Here is an 11,643-nt window from a genome sequence, read left to right as displayed (position 1 = left end):
GAAGCTTCTTCAGTCACCATCCAGTCAGAACTGAAGAAGCTACTTGGATGAGAAGTGAAAAATCTTCAAAGAAAAAACAAGAAAGCACAGTTGCCTCCAGAAAAAGCACATTTGAGACTGCCATTTATGAACGTTTCCTTCTTAGGTTGCTCAATAGCATGGTCATTGCTGAAAATTCTGGGAATTGAAAACTACGAAGTTAGAGACTACTGGGCTAGAACGAATGGCTCATTTTTGTGGGAAAGACATATACAAATCCTAAACTTTGCCACATTCTTGTATGTAAAAAGTTAAAAGTCATTCTTTGTTTTGAGTGAGTGAATTTATTCAAGCATGTTCAGTACAATTACAGGATAATGCAGCAATGTGTATTCTGTACACATAAAATTCATAAGTTTGAAATGCAGAATAGTGCTATTATATAATATTAAATTTATTCATAAAATTTATGAAATTTATTCATATAATTTCACTTTCTGAAATAAGCCTCTAGCTAATATGCATCATTAAGATGGCTGTGATGTATTACTTTTGCCCCCAATTTATATCAATAAAATTAATGTTTTAAGTCCTGGCATGCATTTAAATGTAACCACAAGAAAGTTCTTTGACTATTATTTTAGAAAAAAGAGATTATATTTAAATTCTATGTCTCTGTTTTAGAATATGTACTAGACAATTTCAAATAATGGGTTTGGATTTTGATACATTTTCTCAAATAAATTCAGTGGATATTTTGGTTTATTTTAACTCATTTTCCATTCTATCAAAATGTAATGTATTAAAATTGTGAAACCATTTTCAGGTAATGCTATCAACATTCTAACCAAACTGAAGATTAGTAAAAACACACAATTGCAAGAATTTCTGCACCAGTCCTTTTAATCCAAATAATCATGTTACTTTGAATTACTCTGGTCCATTAAAATGATAAAAACCATTTACTGCTATCTACCCTCATCTTCCCTCCTCAATGTTGCACTTATGGCTTGCAAAGTAGAACATAAATCCAATGAAACCTTTAGTTAATATAGTGATGTGTAAATCTTGAAGTTACCTGTTTAATTTCTGACTACATTTTATACTTATTTAATTAAAACAGTGCTATTTTGTGTGTTAATTTAAAAATGGTAGTAATGGTGATGAAAATTAAAGAATCATATGAAAAATGTGTTGTTAGTAAGGTTTTCCTTCAAAATTAAGTTTAATCACTTTTTCCATTTTAGAGTCGTTAATATTCTGTAACCATAAGAGCACTGATTAGTGAGGTTCAAACCATTAGCTTATATTTATCTCATACCAACGAAAGCTAGTTTTATGATTTCGGTAAATCTATTTATGAATTAATTGCAAAAACAAAAGTATTAAAAATTATGACATTTCCCATTTACAATTGCTAAATGGGATTCAAAATTATGCCTCAATACCATATCAAACATAATGACATACCTGTTAGGAAAAAATGCATAATAAAAAAACAGATATAAACCCATGTAAGATTCTTTCCAGTGTAACTCTTATCAATTATTATTCCTACATAAAACATATTGACGTTACTATATGCTTGGTTATTTTGTATTTTCGGAGACTTTTTATATGTTTCAGTGAGAGGTACCCATGATGTAAGCCAAAAAAGGACAGGTCTATGTTAAGTGTTTAATGGTAACTAAATATATTAAAATATTTTCATAGAGTAAACCTTTCAGACAAGTTTGAGACTTTCAATAGTTTTTAATAATTAGATTTTTTTGTGTTTTTAACAGACATTTTTAATTTTTTTTTTATTTTTATTCAGCAGCACACCCCAAATGTGTCTAAGTCAAATGCTATTCCTCCAATTCCATCCAAGTTTTCAAGCAAATTATTGGACTCTGTGAAAAATGAAAAACTTCCACCTGAAAAACAATTTTCAACAAACAAAATGCCAACAATGTAAACATTGATCTGTCCTAGGGTTATTACACAAGCATGTGTCATCTGATGCTACAATGGGGTGCAAATTATTTCTGTACAATAGATATTCAGATTAGATTTCAATTAAAACAATCAAGTTCTGAAATTACTTTATCATTAGTCTAAGAAATACAAAAACATGTGTTGGGAGAGTAACATATCCTTGTTTGCATATAGGCAAAAAATCATGGATATAAAATGTTGTTCTCAATCTTTCCTGCTACCCTTGGTTTAATGGATTGACACAGTACTTCCACATTTATAGTAGAAAGGTACAAGTTATTAAGTGTGGATATATACAGTTCGTCCTTTTTTTTTGTTTACATCACAAAAAATAAGGAAACCTCCCAATCTGCTACTTTATGTACATCAACCTCTAAGCAGTATCATGTATAATTAAATTTCAACTTGGATGAGAAATGAGAAAAAACAATAGTTGTGGGTTTTCTTTTCTTTCTGCACATTCAATTTCTGGTCCTTTTACTGAAAAGGCTGAACAACATTTACATATTCAGTCTGTCCCAACTTATAAGTTGTATTTCCACCACAGTCTACATATTGGTATCGTTCTTGAGATATTTGTTCTGAGTGGCCAAAGTAGGAAGTGGTCACAGTCACTCTGTAGCAAAATAGAAAGGGAGAGATGTGGAGATATATTATTATATTAAACAGGATAAGAAAGGAATCTTAACAAAATGCTAGACTCTTAAAAATATCCTATAGTAATACAAATGTTTTGGAAGTTAACTTTTACCATAAAAGAAAATATAATACATACTTACTGCATCATGACAACTATATTATGCACTTTGATAGAGATTAAAGTACAGAAATCGCTGTAAGAAAAACATTAATATTAGTGTACAGTATAGTAATTACATGTATGAAAGCTTTCCAGAAGTCAATTTCAAATGAACTTTGTTAAATCTATACATATACACACTTGATCTTAGCCAAAAGGCCATGGGGATTAACTTAACTGTTTATTGAAACAGCCCAACTAAACTAGCTATGCTCTTCCTTTCACTCCCCTCCAAAAAAGAAAAGAAAAAAATAAGAAACATATTACAAAAAAAATTCTGTGCTATATCAATCCGAATCTTTCAAACATCAATACAGCATTTCAATGCAGTGCTAATAGCCAGATCTTGAATTATTTAGAGGCACACAGCACCAAGAATGATAAGAAGATAGCATTTAGAAAAACAGAAATCCTTCTGTAAAGCCTGTGTTCCAGGCTACTGCAATCCTTTTATTTAAAAAATAGGTATTTGGTGTGATATTTTCATCTTGTACCCATATTTTATGTATCAAATATCTTGGCTGCTCATCTTACCACAAGATAACTCTGGATGACTTACAATATTAAAACATACATTGAAACTGAAAACACAGGATACTTACTACATGTAACTCATTTCATCTTGTATTACTGTGGGTACCATATAATCAATCTGAAAGGAAAAACAAGAACAGAAACAGTCAGGATAAATATCTAGAAAACTACTACCAAATACATGTGATCCTTGCTTAATAACCACATTCAGCAACCATTCAAACTCATGATGGCATTGAACAAATGGAATATATGACTTGTCTTTATAGAGTTCTGGGAGCAGCATTCCCACAGTCACAACTGTATCTGGGTACTTGGATCACGATTAAGATATTGCAATGCCCCAATTATCATTTGCCCCCTTATTTGTTAACTTTCTACATGTAGTCAATGAGGAAGCAGGCAGGACGTCTGCAAATGGCAACCATGTGATGTCCTTGCTTAATGACCTTATTTAATGATGGTAACTGGAAAGTGCTGGAATTGCTATCGCTAAGCAATGCAATCACATGACATTGCACTTTACAATCATGTTGCTTAGCAATGGAAATTCTGAATCCTAATTGCTGTAGTTTACTGTCTGTAAACCACCTATAATTGTGATATGCTCTGTGATTCCCAATAATTCTTACCTGTTTCGTATCCAGTGGTCCAATGTGGGTATTATTGTTCAGTCGTGCCTTTCCAATCACCGTCTTTGAAAACTGTACCTGGGCAGTAATGTTATCAACTTCAACAGAATAATAATTGTTATTGGTTATGTTCAACGTGTTCTGCAAAAGAAATAATTCAGGACTCTAGATTAAATGATGCTTTAATGCAATCTTAAACAGCAATATAAATTATCAACCACTGAAGGAAGTGAAAGGTTTTCAGCTAAGATCTTACCGTAATATTTAAGTATATTATGCGTCTTTGTGCTTCATAATCAACATATACTGATTTGACTCCAGCATATTGTACATCGACAGATCGAGGAAATAAGAAAAATACTGCCAGTCCAGAAAGTAGTAAGCATCCAATTACAGAAGCAGTCACATAAAGTTTTCTGCAGAGAGAAGAGAGGCTCTTTTAAAGTCTCAGTGTTATCTTTATACCCTTCCTTTTCATTGCATGAATTTTTAGTTATTGGACATGCTCCAATCAGTATGTATTTCCAGTGCACATTCTAAGGTTAATTGCAAAATTAAAATCTGCCTGCAGACACATGTACATAGGCATGCATGCATTCCTCATTCTGCCTAATCTCCAGAGAATTAATAAGAACAAAGCAAAGTTGCCAAGGCAAAAAGCAATAAGCAGGCACAATCAATATTAGCATAGTACATTCCTTCCCTACAGCATCTATGATTTTCCCAGCAATCTCTTGGTTTTTAATATTTGGAGAATGAAGGCATGGTTATGGATTAGCAAAGATAGAACAGGTGGAATTCTAGAATGCTGTAACCCATGGTAACCCTCCCACCTCAAACCAAATCAAGGCAACATGGCAAAGCTCCAAGTCTAATAGCAATTTCTACTAATAACAAGCATCAGCAGCTCAAGCAATGCAACCCAACCCGTTTTGTAGGCTATGTTAACACAAAGCATTTTGATTATTAGTACAGAGCAATATTTTCCAAGGCTAAGAGGCAAGCAGAAAAGTATTAATTTTAAATATTCTGACAGTAATTTGTTTAGTCAAAGCCTAAAGGAATTTACCAATATCACATACAGTCATTACTATTGTAACTTACGTTCTTCTTGGCCTCAGTCTCTGATCACTATACGGAATCAAGGCAACAAGCTGATTTTCCTGTCCTGGAATACAATCCAGCATCCTGTCATTTCTACCCTCAATTGCTGCTGTTATAAAGCCAGTAAAACATGCCACATGATATGCTGATGAAGCTGAAATTTCTGTAACAAAGGTCTGCATAACATACACAACTACCACAGACTAAATTTAAAAAAAAACGTTTTTCAAAAATAGCAAAATTATAAAAAGGCAGATATTTTAAAAGAAACTGTCACATAAAATATTTTAGGGGAAACAGTTTTTTTATAACAAGCTATGAAATTACATCTTTTAAATCACTGCCTTGCAAAGGTTTGCTCAACAGCTGCACCCTCTTTTCAGCACTACTAAAATACTGTAATTTTGATAATAACTGAAAGTTCTTGTTAATCAATGCATATTATATGGAGGTTAGTACATGTTAGTATAGATTGACCTCACTTAACAACAATTCTGTTTAGTAACCATTAGATGTTATGATGGTGCTGAAAAAATAACTTTTATGATCATCATAGTATTCCATGATCATGTGATCGCCATTTGGACATTTCACAGCTGGCTTCCGACAAGTAGAGTCAATGGAGAAGCTAGGATAAAATTGCAAGTAGCAATCACATGATGTCTTACTAAACTAATATGTTGCTTAACATTTCAGTTATTGGTTTCATTATTGCCACAAAACAATACTGAGTACAGACTAAGCAGAGAATATGTTTAAAGCAACCCTGAATGTACAAGATAATTTCTAATTTTTGCTTCTTCTTCTTCTAGTATAGCTGACTAAGAACATTATATACAAAGAAATAAGCCAAATTCAGGTTCTGAAGTCAATCAAATTTATGCTCAGTAAAAACTAATACCAAAACTGAATCTTCTGGAATGTTTTGATTTTCTAAAATAGTTATATTATCTGGAAATTTTATGTTGTTTGTATCATATGATACAAAAGAAAAAGCAAATCCAAGGAAATTAAACTGTAATTTTTATACTATTATTATATACAAAGACAGGCTATCTTAAGAAAACAATATAAAGACTGCAAATGAAAGCAACATGCATTTACAACTATAGCTATCACAGAAATTGCTTCTGACTTTACACGTACCACGTGGTATTCTCCCAGTGCCCTGACAAGTGGGACATGTGACACTATCTCTTCCTGTAAATTCAACATATGGAAACTGTGACACATCTCCATTTTTTCCATCTTCACTATGAGAGTCTGAGTGCATTAATCCACTTTTCATGTTATCAGAGGATGAAGCCCCATCATCTTTCAAAGCAGATAAAGGCATGGAAAGAGATTTCCCCATGTCTGTTGACAGAAAAAAGTTAATAAAAGCAAACCGTAGACTCTAAATCCATTTATTACAGCAGGATTTATTTTGAGGACAATTGATAGAATATTTTGACAACTCTTGCAGAAAGAGAAGTTCCACCAAGTCGAAAACAAATTAAAAAATTCTGACTCATTTGTGAAATTGCAACAAGTTGTTACTTGGGAATCTTACCAAGCAAATTTATAAATAAGACCATGAGTTGCAGTGGTGCAGTGGTTAGAGTGCAGCACTATAGACTACTTTTGCTGATTGCCAGCTGACTGGGACTGAAAAACTATTCCCTTGTAAAGAACACAATATTATCAAAAATAATTTGCTTGACTTGGGCTATGTTTACTTCTATATTTTCAAACGTGTTTTAAATACATTTAACAGCTACAGCAAATAACCAATTATGTGGTTATAAGCTGCAACAAAGTCTGAAATCCTAATACACAGTTGAAAAAGAGTATTAATTTATGGTGGATTTCCAAATGAGAACTCTTTTTTTCAGTTGAACCTCTACAGTATCTCTCATTAGTTATCTAAAAAAAGAACATAACAAAATGTAGAAGCCGCCACATTTAAAATACAACTCTGTAATATGGTCTTTGTTTCTGGAGATACGTCTCAAATAAATTAATCACCATTTCCTCCACCATTTTTCCATGCCTAAATTCCAGAAAATATTGTGAATCAGCCCTGGTTCACAATACTATCAAGCACGCATTTTTAGGCAACTGGGATTATTTCCCATAACTCTACTGTGAAAAAAAGTTTATATTTGGAAAATACTTCTTTAAATTAAAGAGTGATTATTACTATTCACAGAAACATTAATTGGTATACTTCTCTGATTTCTTCAGCAGTAGCGCAGTAAATTTCAAGATTACATAATTCCCAAATCCCCTATAGAAGTAGACAGACATTTTAATAATCTGAGCATAAATATCAGCATTAAGAGATTTTATACGGGCCTAAATACAAGTTATCTGTTTGACTTGGAAAACATCCTTCAAAGTTATTTGTATGGTATGAAAAAATGATAATCTGCTTTGAAATGGCATTCAAGAAAGAACTAAACAGGAAAGAATTATGACATGACAAATCTAGTATTTATTACTAATAATAATAACAACAGCATGTTTTTCCTACAAGAAAATGTAGTGGCATCAAAGAAAGTGAACAAACATTTATGGCATTAGACGGATGTTTGCCCATAAAATCATGGGTTTCAAATTGTCATTTTTACCCTGCATTTATTTCTCTGTTCCCTTTTTACCCATAATTTCTCACCTATAGCTACTGATCTCAAGACCCTGTAAGGGCTGATGTCTCCCCCAAGTCCACCTAATAAAGACAAAGAAAAAAAAATTACTAAAGACTTTGCACAAGGCTGAAGCAGCCAGTTTTATTTATGAAGTGTATATATATTACATGAGTACATTTTTCTTACTCATACTATATTTGGGTATTCAAGAACACTAATATACAAGTACTATATGAAAGGTATTTATTGGCATCAAAGATTTGGCTATGGAAGCCACAGACTTGGCTTGTTCAAGGATTTAGAATTCTAGATAGAAGTTTGTTTTATACCACTTCAGCTGTAATAGTAAATTGGTTTACCTTCTCTCAAAAGATCACAATTTCACAGAGTAATGCTATAAGATTAGACAGCACAGCCCTAGGCATTAGTCACTCAAAACTATGTCCTCTGAGAATGTGCATGTAAGATTGCAAATGGTAGAGAAAACAAATATCCCTATCTATTGTGGTAAATTGTTATTGATGCTACTCTCCTATATTTTGACCTGGTCTATTTATACCAGTATCAATTATCACTGGTGCAAGTTTAGTTTCACAAAACTAGTTTAAAATCCCATGCACCTAAATATAGTAAAACTTTCTTTTGAATAAATGCTAAGGAGTATTCATTCTATGAATTTATTTTAACAGTTTATATGCTATCCAGTGGTAGTTCATAGGAGAATAAAACAAAACATTCAATAACCCTATAAAAGGGCTATGCCATAATTTCCTTAAATAAACTGTCATCATTTGCGGAAAACCATGATTAATAAATCACTATAATTGGGTTCGCACAACATTGTCAGCAGAAACCAAACAAATTGCTTTGTGTTGTAACACAAAAGTGTGAACCCAGAGAATTGCTAGATCATGCTAATCAAAGTGAAAGCAACAATGTTACAGTTGATTGTGTCAACTAAGTCCCAAGCACTGAAGATTGATAAGCACATTTTCTATGCTCTAGGACAGTGGTCTCCAGGTGGCTGAGGAACTCTGGGAGTTGAAGTCCACAAGTCTTAAAGTTGCCAAGGTTGGAGACTACTGCTCTAGGACACCGGTCCCCAACCTTTCCATCTTTTACTGTGTTATTTTACATTGTATCTTTACTATATTTATAAATAATTCAAGGTAGTGAACATACCTAATACTTCCTCCTATTTCCTCCCCACCCCAACAATCTTGGGTGTTGCACTATTTTCTTTATATGTCCGCCTTAAGACTGCTTATGATTTTTTTTTTCATTTTAATAATGTTCTTAATTTTTAAATTGTGAATCACCATCAGAATTGGCCTCCTAATTGCTAAAATAAAGGTTATCATGCCATCACTTGCAGAAGCTCAGCCTTATAATATCATCTTTACATGTAGATTAAGGTGTGGAATGATCCTAATTCCCAGTGTACACATAGACTACTGTGTTCAAACAACTTATATTATTTAAGCATTGGGAAATGGTATTCTTTTTAAAAAGGGGAAGAGACCATAAGAGCTTCGGTGGCGCAGTGGTTAGAATGCTGTACTGCAAGCCATGTCTGCTGACTCTTAGCTGCCTGCAATTTGGCAGTTCAAATCTCACCAAGCTCAAGGTTGACTCAGCCTTCAATCCTTCCTAGGTGGATAAAATGAGTGGATAAAATGAGGACCCAGATTATTGGGGGCAATAGACTGACTCTGTAAAACTGCTTAGAGAGGGCTGTACAGCACTGTAAAGTGGTATATATGTCTAAGTGCTATTGCTATATGTATTATCCACTCATTATATAACCAATCCATCTTTCTTTCATAACTGGGGAGATAGGTTTGCACTCTGGTAGCAAAAGAGTTTTTCTTCTTGTCCCTTCCTTTCCTCTCTTTCCAGCCATCAACAACTAGGAGATAATGACATAGTCCATGTTGATGTATGAAGTAAATGTGCAACCAAAGTAGATTCAGAATTAAGTAAGCAGAAAAACATTATCTCCTGCTGTCTTGCAATAGCTGAGGATTTTTTTCCTTCTACTTTTTATGTTCTGAGGGGAAGACACTAACTCTGACTTAAGCAAGGGAAGTGCAGTGCAGTAATCACTTCGGAACCAAAGGTCATTTCAAAGTATGTTTTAGCTATAAAAATACAAAGTTAACACAAGGACATAAAGCCATAAAATCAAGATTATATCTGAAACATACAAGGCCTCAGAGTAACTGAGGAAACCTAAAAAATGACTTCCCTCTCTTTGTCCCATTGAAGTAGATAAATGCTGACAGAATTATCTTCCTAGATATGGATGTTAACTAGTGGAAAGCAATAATGCTATAATCATCATGACCTCACTTTGCAAACCCAGAACTCCCTTATGGTTTATAATCATTATGAAATAATTTTAGGTTTGGGGAATTGTCTCCAGTAAAAGAGAGAAGGAAGACTGCAGGAGCCATGATTTCATAACCCAGTCTACTAAGACTAGCAGATATGTAAATAAACTAAAATTAGAACTATATAAACCTCAGTCTTAAACACACACACCCTTCCCCGAAGTAAGTCGTTTCTTTGCTACAAAAAGCATCTTCGGGTGATAGAGCTTCTTCCAGGCCTAAAGTACAGCAAGTAACTCGCATTGCTAGTAAACAATATTAAGATGGGCTGCTGGGAGAATGAATTCAAAGAAAAGGAGCTGGGGAATCAAACAAACAAGGGCCCTTTTTCAAAGCCAAATCATCGCCTGCAGAATCAAATCATCACAGGGGGAAAATGGCAGCAGATGCCTTTTTGCGCGGTGACTCAGAAGTCATTCTTGTTGAATTTACAGATTATTCCCCAAGGTGTTTGGGCACGCAAGCTCAAATCGCCAAGATGTTTTTTAAGACTTTCCACCCTAATACACAGCCATTTTATTTGCATTATTTGCCAAACGGACTGCTTTCACCCTTGTCCAGCAAACCACGTTCACCTGGAACGCAGTTTCTCTCTGTACGTACCTAAAACGGGATTTCTCCCGATGTCGCGCAGCTCTTTCCCTAATCGCCACCATGGCGCGCGCGCCTATGCGCTGGCACCCAATTCCCACCCGCCGCCGCCACCATCGCAAACCAGGCTCGTGATTCTGCCCTGAGCAACACGTCGCCGCAGCAAAGCAAGACCTTACCAGCAGCCCTCAAAGCAACACGCTTCCACCGTATTTCCAAGCGTCCAAGGTTATGATTATGACTACTATTTGCTCCGCAGGTTTCCTGGGCTCGGGGCTCACAAACAGCTCCCCATCAAGTTTCACCAGGATGATAGGAGTGAGCATGCGCGGTGGCCGATTCTGAAGCCCTACACCTTTTTTTGCCCTTACTTGGGGTCCTTTTTTCTTGCAGACGGACATGAAACAAATATATAGTAAAACAAGAAGGGGTGAGATGGTCCTGGGCTGTGCTATTTACTATTTTATATCAAAACACAGTTTATGCTTGGGGAGAGAACAGTTGCAAGGCAATGTGAAGTGTGGGCGACAAAGCTGCAACGATGAGAAACAGGCTCAGTTGTGGATAAGGAGCATGCTCAGATTCTCCCTTTGAAGTAGGCTGTCGCTTGCCGGTAGCAAACAACAAGCTAGGATAAAATGCCGCGGTCACCATTCTATTTTTACCCCCTTTTCTAGCAGCACTGCCAAGCACATCGCATTTCTTCCCCTTTTACAAAATATTTGTTCCGGTCGATAAGAGCCAGCATATGAAATACAGAAATCTTCGCCCGGTGTGAAACAAACCTCAATAGTCTGATTGCAATTACTTTTTGCTGCAAGCCCAGGTTTTCTGCGACCAACAATCTTTTCATTTCCAATTGCATTTTTTTTCTTGGTCGCGAAGTCATGTGCAACCCATAGACAACGTTCCTCCATGCCTTCCTGTCCTCTTCTATCCCCCCCAAGAGTCCATTTAAGATCACACTGACTGCTTCAGGGACACCAACCAGCCATCTATGGAGA

At 34.9% G+C, this 11,643-nt stretch overlaps 1 protein-coding gene across 2 annotated transcripts; it reads right to left on the bottom strand.

Annotated features, from left to right (window-relative positions):
- Positions 1-1,711: 1,711 nt before the first annotated feature.
- Positions 1,712-10,969, bottom strand: TMEM106B (transmembrane protein 106B). 2 transcript variants are annotated; one of them, XM_014068190.2, is made up of 9 exons: positions 10,819-10,969; positions 7,682-7,735; positions 6,172-6,381; positions 5,026-5,134; positions 4,178-4,337; positions 3,922-4,062; positions 3,358-3,407; positions 2,736-2,789; positions 1,712-2,572 (listed from the first exon to the last, which is right to left on the bottom strand). In XM_014068190.2, the coding sequence occupies exons 3-9, from the start codon at positions 6,377-6,379 to the stop codon at positions 2,434-2,436; spliced, it is 861 nt and encodes a 286-aa protein (XP_013923665.1). In that variant the 5' UTR covers positions 6,380-6,381; positions 7,682-7,735; positions 10,819-10,969; the 3' UTR covers positions 1,712-2,433. The 2 variants fall into 2 exon arrangements, with proteins under 2 accessions (XP_013923665.1, XP_013923668.1); XM_014068193.2 differs by having other exon boundaries at positions 5,026-5,089.
- Between the last annotated feature and the right edge of the window lie 674 nt (positions 10,970-11,643).

This window comes from Thamnophis sirtalis, unplaced genomic scaffold (assembly GCF_051295495.1).
Source record: "Thamnophis sirtalis isolate CommonGarterSnake01/CBP01778 unplaced genomic scaffold, rThaSir2_p1.2 scaffold_4, whole genome shotgun sequence".
Taxonomy (NCBI): Eukaryota; Metazoa; Chordata; class Lepidosauria; order Squamata; family Natricidae; genus Thamnophis; species Thamnophis sirtalis.
The sequence above is the reverse complement of the archived record's forward strand: the minus strand, read 5'-3'. Positions and strand labels throughout refer to the sequence as shown.